We start from the raw sequence: 14638 nt of genomic DNA, 5'->3' as shown, positions 1-14638 counted from the left end.
GCCATGCCGAGCCCTGCCAGCGGCACCACGCCGCGCCGTGCCATGCCGAGCCGTGCCATCCTGTGCCAGCAGCGCCGTGCCATGCCGAGCCGTGCCATGCCAAGCTGTGCCATGCCATGCCGTGCCAGCAGCGCCGTGCCATGCCGAGCCGCGCCAGCGCTGCCTCTGCCGCTCGGGCCGGTGCCGCGGTTCTCCCCCGCGCGGCGGCGCGGGGCGGTGGCGGCGGAGCGGCGGCGGCTCGCCCCCCCCACCGGCGGCTCTCCCCGCCCCGGGGGCCCGGCCGGGCGCGGATTGGTGCGCGGCGCCGGCCCCCTCGGAGCGCGGCCGCCATCGGGGCTATTTGACGTGTCGGTGGGGCCGGGGAAGGGCTTCGTCTCGCCGGGGCCGCCGCCGCCGCCGCTCCGCCGCCCGCCCGGCCCGGCCCGGCCCCGCGGAGCCCGGGCACCCCCCCCTTTCCCCCGCCCCAAATGAGCGGCGCTCCCGGCGGGCCCCGGCCGAGGACCCCGCCGAGCCGCGGAGCCGCGGCCGCCCCGTCGCCCCGGCCGCCCCCCGCCGACCCGCTGCGCCAGGCCAGCCGGCTGCCCATCCGCGTCCTGAAGATGCTCAGCGCCCACGGCGGCCACCTCCTGCACCCCGAGTACCTCCAGCCGCTCTCCTCCACGCCCGTCAGCCCCATCGAGGTCAGTGCCCGCCGCCCCCGACCGCGCCTCGCACCCCCGGAGCGCTCCCGGTTCTCCCGGCCGGCTGCTTCTCAGCCTGGCTCTCCCGGCTTTTCCCAGCCCGGCGCTCTCGGTTCTCCGGGCCGGGCTCTTCCTGGTTCTCCCGGCTTTTCTCGGCCGCCGCTCCCGGTTCTCCTGGCCGGGCTCTGCCCTGCCCGGCTCCCCCCACCCCGTTCTTTCCCTCCCCCGCCGCCGCCGCAGCCCCGCTCCCCCTCACCCCGCCCGGTCCCTGTTCTCCCCGGCCGGGCGCGTCCCCCCGCCCCGTCCCCCCCATCCCCGCGCCCTGGCTCCGTGCCGGGCCCGGCCCCGGGGTTTCGCCGGTGGGGGGAGGCCGGTGCGGGGGCGCCGTCGGGGTCCCCCCTGACCGGCTCCGCTCCGCCCGCAGCTGGACGCCAAGAAGAGCCCGCTGGCGCTGCTGGCCCAGACCTGCTCGCAGATCGGCAAGCCCGACCCGCCGCCCTCCTCCAAGCTCAACGCCGTGGCGGCCGCCGCGCCCGCCGCCGACAAGGAGCCCTCGGCCCGGCCCGCCGCGCTGAAGCCGCCGGGCAGCGGGGACGCGCCCGCCGAGGACAAGTCGAGCTTCAAGCCCTACTCGAAAGGCGGCGGGGAGCCCCGCAAGGAGGGCGGCGCGGACAAGGCCGGCTTTCGGGTGCCCAGCGCAGCGTGCCCGCCGTTCCCCCCGCACGCCGCCGCCTCCTCGCCCGGCGGCTCCCGCGGGGCTTCGCCGCAGCACCCCGAGCCCAAGGGCGCCGAGGAGAAGAAGGAGCCCGAAGGCGGCAAGCCCAGCCCCGAGGGGACGGGCGGGGCGCTGGGGCGCGGGGTGGTGGAGGCCGGGGCGCACGGCGAGCCCCCCTCGGGCCGCAAGTCGGAGCCCCCCGCGCTGCCGCCCGCCGGCCATGTGGCCCCCGTGTCGCCCTACAAGCCGGGCCACTCCGTGTTCCCCCTGCCGCCCTCCAGCATCGGCTACCACGGCTCCATCGTGGGCGCCTACGCCGGCTACCCGTCCCAGTTCGTGCCCGGGCTGGACCCCACCAAGCCGGGGCTGGTGGGCAGCCAGCTGCCGGGGGCGCTGGGGCTGCCGGGCAAACCGCCCAGCTCCAGCCCGCTCACCGGGGCCTCGCCGCCCTCCTTCATGCAGGGATTATGCCGGGACCCGTACTGCCTGAGCTACCACAGCGCCTCGCACCTGGGCTCCAGCAACTGCTCCAGCTGCGTGCACGACCCCGGCAGCCTCAAGAGCGGATACCCCTTGGTGTACCCCACGCACCCCCTGCACTCGGTGCACACCACGCTCTCCTCCAGCGGCACCCCCAGCCTGCCCGGCCACCCCCTGTACACCTACGGCTTCATGCTGCAGAACGACCCCCTGCCCCACATATGCAACTGGGTGTCTGCCAGCGGACCCTGCGACAAGAGGTTTGCCACCTCGGAGGAGCTGCTCACCCACCTACGGACCCACACGGCCCTGCCGGGGGCCGAGAAACTCTTGGCGGGTTACCCTACCTCCGGGCTGGGCTCCGCGGCCTCCTGCCACCTGCACCTCCCGCCCGCCGCCCCCGGGAGCCCCAACACCTTACCGGCCTCGCTCTCCTTGAGGAGCCCACACACTTTGGGACTAAACAGGTACCACCCGTATGGCAAGAGCCACTTGCCCACGGCCGGCGCCCTGCCCGTGCCCTCCTTGCCGGCCGCCGGACCTTACTACTCCCCGTACGCTCTCTACGGCCAAAGACTCACGTCAGCCTCGGCTTTGGGATATCAGTAACCGGCTCAGCCCCAGCCCCCCGCGCCCTCCTTGGACTCTGTATTTATTACTGTATGTTAGCTTAAAGCTGGGAATATAAGTGCATTATACACCAATGAATCAATGGTATGCAAAAAAAAAAAAGTCTGTGTTCCAAAAAAAAAAATTAACCCGAAAAAAAGAAAAAAAAAATTCCCTTCTTTACTTTGCAGGTGTGGGGCTTTGGTTTTCCCCTTCTGTTTCTTTTGAATTTTTTTTTCCTTCCCCTTCTTAATTTCCCCTGAGAAATTCTTGCATGACATGGAAAAGCAAAAAAAAAAACCAAAAAAAAGGCATTTTCCTCCTTCCCCTCTGCGTTTATCGCTCTGGGATTCTGTTCTCTGCATTTGTAACTTGCAGACGTAATTTTTTTTTGTAAATTTTTTTCTTATTTTTAATCTTTGGGGTTCTCAATTTTTTTTTTCCTTTTAACATTTTTGTGGTTTATTTTTTTTTTTAATTTTACTCCTTCTTTTTGGTTTTTTTTTTTTAATTTTTGCGCTGTGTCCGGGGCCAGGGGGGGCTACACCGGTTGAGTGATGCTCACCCCAGGCCGTGCCCCGCCGGGGGCTGCAGGACCCCGCGTGTCCCCGCTGTGTCGGTGGGGGGACCGGAGGAGCGGCAGGACCGGCGGCCCCGGGCGGGCGGACGAGCCCCGGTAAGTCTGATTTTGTTAATAAACGCCTCTTGGTTGTAACCCACGCTCTGGTCTCGTCTCGTCCCTGCCCGGGGGTCCGGCGGGGTCCCAGCACCATCTAGCGGTGGCGGCGGCGGTACCGGAGGAGCCCCGGGTGCGCTCCTGGCTCCGCGCCCCCGTGTCCCCATCCCCGCGTGTTCGTGTCCCCAGGCGTGGCGGCGGAGGGAAGGTTCGAGAAGGTGTTCAGCGGGATCGCAGCAGTGCCCGCGGGTGGGCACCCCTTCCCGGGGTGCAGATTTGGGGGCGCAGTTGTGTTCTGGATCCCGGTGTGGGGGGGTCCTGCCTGCCCCCGTTGGATGTTTGTGCCGGGAGGAGGGTGATGGATGGCTCTGACACGGTCTGGCTCCATCCCCACCATGCTGGGGGGCTCTGCCTGCTCCATGCCCCAAAAAAAGCGCTTCCACTCCAGCTCTGGACCCCTTTTCAAGCTCCCCCTGCATGCCCCATTGCCCCACATCACTTTTTTTTGTCTGCCTCGTTCCTGTTGCATTTCAGTGAGTCACGCAATTAATCCCTGTTAATTGCCTTCTCGATATTGCTTTATGCCCTGTGTTAAAATTCCTTTGTGTCCTTTGAGCTGAAAAATAACGCGCTGAGAACAGGGACTACTTTTGCCAAAGGGATTTCGATTTCCCTGCCTGTGCCTGAGCGTGCGGCCGCTGGGAGGGCCCAGCTTGGGTTTCCTGTGGCAGTGGGAGAGATTTGGTGGTCCAGGGGTGAGTTTGGCTCCGTGCTGAGCTCCCCAAGGCTGATTTTGGGGGTCTGATTTTGGGGGTCTGTGGCTTGGGGATGTGCGGACGTGGCCAGGCTCCGGTTGTGGCCGTGGTGGTGTTGCTCTTTCCAGGTGGGATGTTGCTGGATGAGGGCTGGGGCTGGCACAGGGGTGTTTGCAGGGCTGGGGCTGGCACAGGGGGCTTTGCTGTGGGTGTTTGCTCTGTCCTGTGGGCACAGCAGGAATGAGGTGCCCAGCCCAGGCTGGTGCAGCCCCTCCAGTGTCACCCTGCTGGGTGCTGAGCCCTGTGGCAGCTGATACTGGCCATGGAGCAGGGTGGCACGAGCGGTGGGCACAGCAGCTCCAGAGTGTTCTCTCTGCTGGCACAGGAGGTACCCAGACCCCCCAGCCCTCAGGAGCATCGCTTCTCCCTGGATGTGGTCCCGACTCCCCGCAGTGATGCCGCTCGGTGTTGGCCTCGCTCAGGCACTGCCAGTCCCCATTGTAAATCCTGGCTGTGGCTTTGTGCTGGGGCCTGTCTCAGGTTCCTGCACTGGAATTTTGTCCCACTGTGCCTGTCCCTGGCCATGGCTGGGCACCTCGTGCCACGGGGTGGGAGGATGATGCCGCAGACCCTTGAGGTGCGGTAGCCCAGTGCCAAAATCAGCGCGCCTGGCACAGCCGCTCTGGGTTTTGGGGATCATGCCAGACCCCAACCATGGAGCAGCCAGGGCACAGAGCAAGGGGCTGCACAGCCTCATCCTGCCAGAGCTGCTGGGGGATCCCTCCTCACAGCAAAGCTCCATCCCCTCTCTCCCCCAAACCCTCCCCGCACCAGGATGGTCCCTGCTCCAAAACGAGCCCGCGCGCCTTCCCTTCACCCACAGCAGGGCTGGGTGCTGCCTGGATGAGTCCTGCTGTGCAGGAGGTTCCCTGAGGAATTTTTTCCCCTCCCTAAGGACTGCAGCAGCGGGGCCAGACCATGTAAACACCGCGAGTATCATCTGATAGCGGCGGCACTCGGGCTGAGCTGCTGGGGAACAGTCGCGTTGCCGATATATTAAATAATTCCCTGTGTAATGTATGCCCAGGTTATTGCGGAATTCATTTTATAATAAGAGCACTGGGATGCACTTTATTAATCATTCTGTCTAACAACCTGCACTCCACAGTTTCGGTTTGATTTGATTCAATCCTGTCTTTCTGCAAAATATATGGCTGAGTGGGTCGGATAATGTATGGCTTAATTTAGAGTTGTATGGGTTTGAATTACCATTTTCATAATGTGCTGTGCATTAATGTGTTGCATCATTTATACAGAAAAATGTGCCAGGTTTCAAACCTCTCCAGGAGGCAAAAGTCACCTAAAGGGAACACGGAGAGACAGAAAAAGACCTTTTCAAATCCAGCTGGGGCTGGGAGGACACCGGTGGGTGTCGGACGTGGGGACAGCAGTTTTGGGGCTGTGCTGGTGGCTCATTTCCCCGTGGCACAGCAGCACCTTCTCCATCTCACCCCGAGCTGCCGGGGACCTGCAGCGCTTGACTCGCCGCTGACCCCGGTGCCGCCGAAGTCGCGCCCACCGTCACTCGCGAGGAAAAAGCTCTGATTATCCAAATACAGTCATTAAAGGGGAAATGTGTTTTTTAGGACTGTCAGAGTGATTAATGAGGGTTAGCAATCCTTGCAAATGCACTTGTTTAGTCTAACTGGCAGCCTCTCCTTTCCTATTGATTTATGGTGGCAGTTGCCGGGGCCGCGGTGTGTGTGGAAGGAGCGGGGCTGCGCCGGGGCACGGCGAGGGGCCCGGCCGAGCAGCACGGCACGCTCTGCTGTGCCCGAGGCAGCTGAACAAAGGCAACATTATCCCCTGTGCCGGGGAAGGAATGACTTGGACGCACACGCCGAGCCGCTCCGCGTGCCTTATAAATATCCCCGTCTGTGAAGGCCGAAGCCCAGCTGACCACAGCCACGCCGTCCGCCCAATAAATCCGTGAATGAAAGAGCCAGGCCCTATTTTTTCTTGTTGTTTTTCCTTTCCTCTCCTGCACAAAAATCCCCGATGTCTTTTAGGTGATGCAGAGGTGGCTGCCCGCAGACGTACAAGGCGTTTCAGAGCGCGGAGCGGAGCGCGGCGTCCTCGAGGGCTGGAGCCTGCCCAGGGGTCAGGTCGGGATGCAGAGCCATGGTGGGTGGATGAGAAGTTCCTCAGCTGCATAAAGCAGCTTTTCTTTCCACGTGAGCACTGGAGGAAGCCACAGAGAACACGGGCTGTGTTTGTCCTCCAAGCCAGAGTGGCGTGGACACCTCCTGTCCCCTCACCAGCATCCCCGTGCCCAGCCTAGGGTCAGGGTTTGCTTTGGGGCACACTTGGTGCTGGGTGAGCTGAGAGCAGACCTGGAGGGACAAAGCCGTGCTTGGAGGTGGCAGCGGAGGTCCTGTGCCTGGCTGTGTGCTGGAGCCATGCAGGAGGAGCAGCTGAGTGGTGACACCGTGGTGACACGGAGCAGCCAGAGCAGCACCAGGGTGTGGAGCTGTGTGTGCCCACCAGAGCCCCACACTGCCCTGCTGTGGGGCCACCTCCAGCCACTCCAAGCAGTGGGACAGCACAAGTGACAAGAGGCTGGATGAGGTGAGTGGAGAAGGACGAAGGACAAAGTGGAGAAGGACAAAGACCTCGAGGTGCCAAAGCCAGAAGAGTGTGGGCAAGCACCCGGGGCACTGCAGTGGTCAGGAATGCCACAGATGGGAATGGACTTTCCTCTGGCTCTGGATAACGGCTGAAGAGCTGCTGCTGCTGCTGCCTCTGCTCTGGCCATGGATTGGTGTGTGCTGCAAATCCTCCAGCAGCTCTGATTCCAGCTTCAGCAGTGATGCACTGACGTGTTCCTCACCACACCAGGACACGGGGCCTTGGCTGGTCACCAGTGACCCACGGGAAGTCCCCAGTGTGACCACAGCCATGGTTTCCCTCTTGTGCAGTGTGCCAGTCCAGCACAGGGCCCTGGCAGGTGACAAAGCCCTGGGACCACAGCTGTTCCTTCGCACAGGTTGTCACAGGAGTGTGGCAGCAATGCTGGGTCAAGTCACCCTCTGTTTATCGTGGTGACAAACTGAGGAGTGCTGATCCTCACACACCATCACTTCAGCTGAAGCTCCCTGGAGAGCAGGGGAGAGCACTCAGCTGACAGCTCCGTGCACCGAGCAGGGTCCTGCAGCTCGAGTCCCAATAACACAGATTTACCCTGTTTTCTGAAGGAAACCTCCAGGAGCAGCTTTGCCATGACTTCCAGCCTGGTGCAGGGAGACAGGACAGGAGGATGTGACCCACAGGGGAGATGCCTTTGCCAAAGGTGATGGTGGAATGCTGACCCTGTGCTATCAGGGCTGGCCCCAACAGGCTGAGCAGAGCTGGACAGGACACCCAACATTGTGCAGGGTGCAACGTGACCTCTTCAACACCTTGTGGTCCCAAAATTCCTGGATCACCTCTCCTGACCTGGCAAAATTGGGAAGGAGATGAAGGATGCAGCATCCTGGGCATCTGTTGGCTTCTGACAGTCCCTTCCTGCAGACACCTCAGTGGAGCAGAGAACCAAAATGGCCTTTTTTGTGTCCCCCACAGCTGCAAAGGTGCCCACCACAGCACCCCTGCATCTCCAATTGCATCCCTGGGAGAGGGAGATGCTGCTGCACCGAAGAAGATGGGGAGCAGTGAAAGCCTCAGGTGCTGGTGCCACCTCCCCATGAGCAGCTCCTGCAGGAGGGGTGACTGAGGGGCTCTGAGAGAGGACAGGACAGAAATGGGGACTGTTAAGGTCTTTCTTGCTGAGCTCTCACCGTCTTCTCTGCACCCAAAAGATTTGCTGTATTTTCCTCTGGATGAGAAGGATGGGGCTGGATGAGAAGGATGGGGGCTGCTCATCACCCAGGATGGAGTCCAGGCCAGGAGCCCTGCTCCTATCAAGAGGACTCCTGGTTTCTGCTGGAGCAGCGTTGCCTTTGTGGGGTTTGGTTTTGTTCCCATTCCCTGCACAATCCCAGTAACATCCAACAGGCTGGAGAAGGACAGTGCCCTTCAGAGGTGAGAAGAGCTCTGTTCTGGGCAGGATGGAAATGGAGCCTAAAGCCCTTCCTTGCTTCCCACAGTCTCTGGGACTCTGCTTGGGGTTTGTTTTGGGAGCAGCTGGGACAGATGGGGCTGGCTGGGTGCCTGCTTCTCTGGCTGCAGGGATGTGCTCTGTCCCCATTGCTGCTGCTCCTCCAGAATTCCCAAGCTTTTCCAAGTTGCTGTGCTGGCACAGAAATCCTGCAGCACTGGGGCAGCTCGGGGGGGGTCCTCACAAGGGGAGCACCAGGATCCAGCACCTCTTGTGATTTTGGGATGTCCTGGTGTGGGGCAGACCCTGAGCCCTCCTGGCCATGGGGGGCACTGGGACTGTCCTGCTGGGTTTGGGGACTGGCTCTGAGCACTGGGGTGTGCACAGCACCCACACACTGCAGGTGATGGGGGCCAGGGCAGGGCTGGCAGCTCCAGGGTGCTCTGTGCCTCCATTTCAGGGCACAGAGAGAGCTCAGCACCACAGCCAGGGGGTGGGCAGTGGGCACAGCACACACACACTGCAGGTGACTCCAGGGCAGGGCTGGCAGCTCCAGCAGGGCACAGGGAGAGCTCAGCACCACAACCAGGAGTGGGCAGTAGACACAGCCCCCCACCTTTAATCACACCCCAGATGGTCACAAGCCCCAGGGCAGTAATGGGCTTAGGGGGACTGATTTCTGGGTGCTGTGCCAGGGATGCTGCCCCTGCTCATCCCTCTGGCCCTGCCCTTCTCCTGCCACCAGCAGCGGCCCTTTCATCTCCGGGGGAGGTACAAATGGAGCTGTCAGATGCCATCAGCCCCGTGATATGACAGGCTGTGGGGCCGGGGCCCCTCGAACAGAGCAGCCTTGTCTGTCAGAGCCGCCTGACACTCCCCATAATGGCCAGATGGATGAGACTCTGAAAGTAGGGCCCGGCGCGTTTTCAACTCTATTTTGGGTGAAAACACTTCTTGAAAGATCTTGAAAGGAGCTGGCAGTTTAGTAGTTCAGATGATTAATGAGCACTGGCTCTGGCGGGTGGATTTCTCGAGCCGTGCCAGCAGCTGGGCTGCTCCAGCGGGCCAAGACACGCCGAGCGCCCCCCGGCCCCCCTGGCCTTCCCGGAAATGACACTGAGGCGACAGGCCCTGCATATGGAAAAAGTTAAATATAAATTACTGCTGAAAGAGGCCTCGCCGAGCCGAGTTAGTTAAAAGATGTTTATGGATTCAGAAACACGGGCCTGCATATGTATTTAGGGATGACAAATGTGATTCAATAAGTCAGGAATTTCTCCGTGGGCTGAGGCGGGACCCGCGCTGCTCTGGGCTCGGCAGCTCCGTGCCATAAATCCTGCAGGCAGGCTCCTCGCTCCTCCCCGGCCTGCTTGGGGTTGATTTCTGCCTTTTCCTGCAGCTCACCAAGTCACTGGAGATCCCAAACCGGGTTTGGGAGCAGGCCTGCTCTCTCCATGGGTTTGGGGGATTGGGAAAACCCATGGGGGCACTGATGGCCACGCTGACACCAGTGCCAGGCACATCCTCGTCCCTGGGCTCTGTGTCCCCCCAAAGCTGCTCTGGGAGCAGCCAGGCCCTTCAGGACTGCCAGCAGATGATTTATGACCAACACCTCCAGAGCAAGTTTGGGGTTTGACCCGGTGCTTCACGAGTTCAGCCCTAATTCTACAGCCCCTTCATGTGGGGCAGCTTGGGGGCACCCACCCAAACTGCCCCCTGTTCGTGCTGCTCTTGGGGTGCACCACAACAAACTGAAGCAGGAAACCCCTAAATTAAACTCTAGCGGTTGTGGCAGGGGCCTGGCATGGGTGCCAGGCCCATGGTGGGGGTACCAGGTCCATGGCAGGGGTGTCAGGTCCATTTCAGGGGTGACAGGTCCATGGTGAGGGTGTCAGGTCTGTCTCAGGGGCACCAGGTCCATGGTGAGAGTGCCAGGTCCACAGTGGGGGTACCATGGGGGTTCCAGGTCCATGTCAGGGGTGCCAGGTCCATAGGAGGGGTACCAAGTCCATGGTGGAGGTGCCAGGTCCGTGTCAGGAGTGTCAGGTCCATGGTGGGGGTTCCAGGTCCATGTCAGGGGTGCCAGGTCCATAATGGGGGTACCAGGTCCATGGCAGGGGATGCTGAATTTGGATTTAGGGTGACAACCCCCAGCAGACCCACAGCAATGGGCAGTGCAGGATCCACCCCCTTGGCTCCCCTCATCCCACACCTCTGGGAGGCTCAGAGGGAAATGCTTTTCAGGGGGTCAGCGCCCGGCCAGGCCTTGGACCCACATCCACATTCCTTTGTCCTGATTTTATTCGTTAGCAACATTTGGCCTGGATATGGAGACAGCTAATGAGGGACGGAGTTTATTGCAGTTTGATTTTTCTGTTAAAACAATACAATAAAATAAATGCACTTGGAAATCTGGTCTGTGTTTGTACATAGGAGATTTATGGCTCTGAAGGCTTCCAGAGAGACGCAGCCTTTCATTCCCTTCCTTATTGGAACAGATCATGTTGCAGAGTTTAAAGGCCTCTGGAGCTGTGATTTATTTGAAGGGAGAAATAAGGGAAATCCAACTATCTGTTCCCTGGCTCGGATCATCCAGTAACTCCCAGCCAAGGGGACGGATCTGCACCTCCTCCCCAGATTTTTTTTTTTTTTCTTTTTTTCCCTCCTGTCACTTACATTATCCCGCTCTAAATATATCACTGAGCCAGGGATGGCTCCTGACCTGGGCTTCAGCACCTCACAGAGGTTTCCCCAGCCCTTCCTGGAATCCCACAGATAAATAAATCTCTCTCCTAGAGCCCTGTCTGAGCTCCTCCATGCTGCTGATGGGATGGGACCTGCGTGGGGCCAGCTGCTGCCTTGATCCAGAGCTGAGGCAAAGGCAGGATCTTGGGGTTATCTCTGGATTCAGGTGATAAATTCGCATTACCTGTTCCTGCTCCCCTCCCTTGCTGCTCTCCTGGGCAGAGAAGAGCACAGAAGCAGCTTAGAACCAGGTCAGGATTTGTGCCTGGAAACCTCTGCCATGAACTCAGCAGGATGATGCTGCAGCTCCCACACTCCAGGGGCTGCCACAGCCACCTCCCTCCCACTCATGGAGGAAAACTGTGTTTTCCCCTTCTCTGAGGTTTCCTGCTGCTCAGGGATGAAGCACCTGGAAGGCTCCAACCCATCCCAGTGGATCCTCCCAGCAGGAGCAAGGTGAGATCCTTCCCTGAGACATTTTGGAAGCATTTGGCATTTACAGGCTGGAGTTTCCTGGCTTTTCCTGCTTCTCCCAGGTATCTCCTGGACTTCTGGGAATGGTGTTGGTGCCATCAGCACCATCCATCCTCTGCTGTGCTGTTGGGACACGTGTGAGAGGAGAATTCCCTTCTCCATCGTCACCATCACGCTGCAGCTCAGGGAAGGAGTGACAGGATCCCAGCTGGGGAGGGGACCTGGCTGTGCCAGCCACTCTCCTCCTCCTGGAGCTCCATCCCAGCTCCTCCAGCCCATGTTTTTGGCGGGCTGCTCCCTCCCCCTGCACACAGACGGGCTCTGTTTGCCATTAGCTCCCCCCCCCTCTGCCCCAGGAGCCCATCCCAGCACTAATTCTCACGCATGTTTCGGGTAAATCTACTTTCTTTGCCGGCCTGAATTGTGGTTTCCAAGCACCATTAATCATTTCCCTTTAGAAAACAGCATTGGGGGGCTGGAAACACATTGCTCCTTTCTTTGCTGGGGGATGACCTGGCACGCTGGCACCCGGCCACGGGGCTGGCGCCTGCGGGACGTGGAGAGCAGCCTCGGGGAGAGCTCCCCTCCTGTGCTGGGAACTGGCTCCCAGTGGGATCAGCGACCCCAGGACAGAGCCCAGCTCCTGCCCAGGGGCTGGGGAAGGACGGGAGGAAAGGCTGGGAGTGCCAGTTCTGTAGGGCTTTCCCTCCCCAGAGCCTCCTCCCAGGGGCTGCTCACTGCGAGCTCGGTTGTCTCCCTGCTCTCTGCCCACCCCACACGCCCCTCTTGTGGGTCCTCAGCTCATGATTTTGGAAGGAAAGAAGGGAGCCCCCCTGCCCTGCTGGCCGTGGGGAGGGGGCACAGTGACCACGTGTGAGCTCTGTGCTGTCAGGGGATGATTAATGGCCAACGCCACCGAGCTGCCAAGGGCTGCATTGTTAGAGCTGACACGGAACGAGCCCCGACACTCTGGAACACAGCTCGGCCCCATAATCAGCAAATAACCTTCCATGGAGGGAACTGGGGGAGTGTTCCCCCTCCCAGCCCCCTCCCAGAGCAGGAAAGGGCCCAGCCAAGCACCCTGCAGCTCCCAGCTCCTGCCAGGGATTTCCCTTCCTGGGATCCACTGCTCCTTCAGGTGTCAGCTAGGGGAGAGCTGGATGGGATGGGATGGAATAATGGGATAGGATGGGATAATGGGATGGGATCCATGGGATGGGGCAGGATGGGATAGGATGGGATCCATGGGATGGGATGGGATGGGATGGGATGGGATGGGATGGGATGGGATGGGATGGGATCCGTGGGGTGGGGTCCATGGGATGGGATGGCATCCATGGAATGGGATCCATGAAATGGGATGGGATCCATGGGATGGGATGGGGTGGGATTCATCGGATGGGGTGGGATGGGATGGAACTGGAGATGGAGGCAGAATTTGAGATGGGCTCGGGGACAGGATGGAAATGGAGATGGAGGCAGGAGTGGGGTTGGGGCAGGAGTGGCTTTGGAGCAGAGCTCTGCACCCCCCGCTGCAGCTGCACAGGTAACCTTAAACGCCAGAGCAGGAGCGCGGGGACGGAGTTTTTCCAGCCCTGTTCGCAGCTGTCAGGCGGTGATTAATGGCCAACAGCCTCGGAATTGCCTTTATTGCCAGCGCGGCATTGTTACAGTGACAGCTAACGAGGGCAGACAGGCTTTACACCGCGCCTTGCCCCGCCCCGCTGGCAACGAGCCGGGACCGAGCCGGGACCGAGCCGGGACCGAGCTGGGACCGAGCCGGGACCGAGCCGGGCCCGTCCCGCCCGGGGCTGCCCCCGGGGAACCCAGCTGTGCCCATGGCTAATCCAGGTGTGCCCATGAGGAACCCAGCTGTGCCCACAGGGAAGTCAGCTATGCCCACGGGGAACCCATGCTGTGCCCATGCATAACCCAGCTGTGCCCACAGCCATCCCAGCTGTGCCCATGGGGAACCCAGCTGTGCCCATGGATAATCCAGCTGTGCCCAGGGCTATTCTAGCTGTGCCCACGGCCATCCCATCTCTGCCCATGGCCATCCCAGCTGTGCCATGGCCATCCCAGCTGTGCCATGGCCATCCCAGCTGTGCCATGGCCATCTCAGATGTGCCCACAGCCATCTCAGATGTGCATGCCAACCCCAGCTGTGCCCATGGCCATCCCATCTCTGCCCTCACCCCACCCTGGGTCCCATCCCAGCTCCATCCCCACGAGTCCGGACCCACAAACACCCAGAGCCCCCCAAATTTTCTCACTGAACTGCACAGAAAACCCCCCAGGATATTTTCACAAGGGCAGGGGGATGAGGTAGGGATGAAAGAGCTGGAGAGAACTGGGTGCAATAACCCATTTATTCCTCCAAACCATTTATTCCTCCAAACAGCCCTGTTAAAACCCCGAGCGCCGTGGCACAGACACCACTGAATGTTCCTGGCCTCCAGTCCAGCGGTAATGATTTTTTTTGGCTTTTTTTTTTAGGATTATTACAAATAATATTTACCTTTGTGCTGGTTCACATCTTGATGCTGTTAAACACGTGGCCACAGCTGGTTTCCCGCTCAGGGCAGTGATATAGTGCTGGTGTTATGAAGCAAAACCTCTCCTGCGAGCCAGAACACCCCACATTTAAAAACCTATTACTTTTCAATATTCCATGGATGCATTTTGCTCCAGCTCAGAGCAATTTCCTAGTTTACCCTTATTAAACCGAGAGGGGCTGAGCAGAGCCTTGTGATTTATGAAACACATACTAGATTCATTAAAACCTTTAAAGATTTAATACATTTTATCAAGGCCTTAAATCTGGGCAACCGCCTTTATAAAAACACCAACTGTGGGGTGTTTTTCATCTCTGGCGCCCTTTTGGGCTTCTTTAAGAGCTGTAAAATTTGGATTGACAAATATCGTGGATATTTCATTCCTTATTCCTAAATGGCACTGAACCCTCCTGACAGGGTTGTTATATATAACCTCAGAGATCCATCACGAGGAAAGATCAAATCATTCTGCTTTATTGACATTTTTTACGTGGTTTTTAAGGCTCTTTCCAGGATTTCAGAGCTGGATTATTCTGTTTTCTGGACCATCCCATTTCCTGTGATTGCCCAAACGAGCAGGGGGGTCTGTGTGGGGGGCAGGAGGAGGTCAGAGAAAATGTTATAAAATAAAAATGTTGTGGCTGAGAAATATAAATGTTGTGGCTGAGAACAATAATTGACAGAGGAGGGATTTGGGTTAGATATTAGAGTCAGATCTCCAGGAGCATTTGGACAAGGTGGGATTGTTGGGGTGGCTGTGCAGGGCCAGGAGTTGGACTGGATGACCCGATGGGCCCTTTCCAGCTGAGGGTCTTCTGTGGGAAATGTGGAAAATTGGAAAAGTGGAAATGTG

General features: G+C 59.5%; 1 protein-coding gene across 4 annotated transcripts; it reads left to right on the top strand.

The window, feature by feature from the left end:
* The first annotated feature begins 467 nt into the window (after nt 1–467).
* On the top strand, nt 468–10422 carry ZNF703 (zinc finger protein 703). Of its 4 annotated transcripts, none has more exons than XR_010442628.1 (3): nt 468–680; nt 1105–3160; nt 5232–10422. XR_010442628.1 is itself a non-coding variant. In XM_064731100.1 (2 exons), exons 1-2 carry the CDS (start codon nt 468–470, stop codon nt 2482–2484), a joined length of 1593 nt encoding a protein of 530 aa, XP_064587170.1. In that variant the 3' UTR covers nt 2485–10422. The 4 variants fall into 4 exon arrangements, 1 of the variants encoding a protein (XP_064587170.1); XR_010442630.1 differs by having other exon boundaries at nt 1105–8504; nt 8604–10422; XR_010442629.1 differs by having other exon boundaries at nt 1105–9997; nt 10098–10422.
* Nucleotides 10423–14638: the final 4216 nt, after the last annotated feature.

Source organism: Zonotrichia leucophrys, chromosome 22 (assembly GCF_028769735.1).
Source record: "Zonotrichia leucophrys gambelii isolate GWCS_2022_RI chromosome 22, RI_Zleu_2.0, whole genome shotgun sequence".
In the NCBI taxonomy this organism is placed as follows: domain Eukaryota; kingdom Metazoa; phylum Chordata; class Aves; order Passeriformes; family Passerellidae; genus Zonotrichia; species Zonotrichia leucophrys.
The sequence above is the reverse complement of the archived record's forward strand: the minus strand, read 5'-3'. Positions and strand labels throughout refer to the sequence as shown.

Excerpts from the sequence above, each read along its gene's own strand:
- ZNF703 (XM_064731100.1), top strand. The coding sequence starts at position 468 with ATGAGCGGCGCTCCCGGCGGGCCCCGGCCGAGGACCCCGCCGAGCCGC. Across the intron at positions 681-1,104 it reads CGCCCGTCAGCCCCATCGAG|CTGGACGCCAAGAAGAGCCC; the intron begins GTCAGTGCCCGC and ends CTCCGCCCGCAG.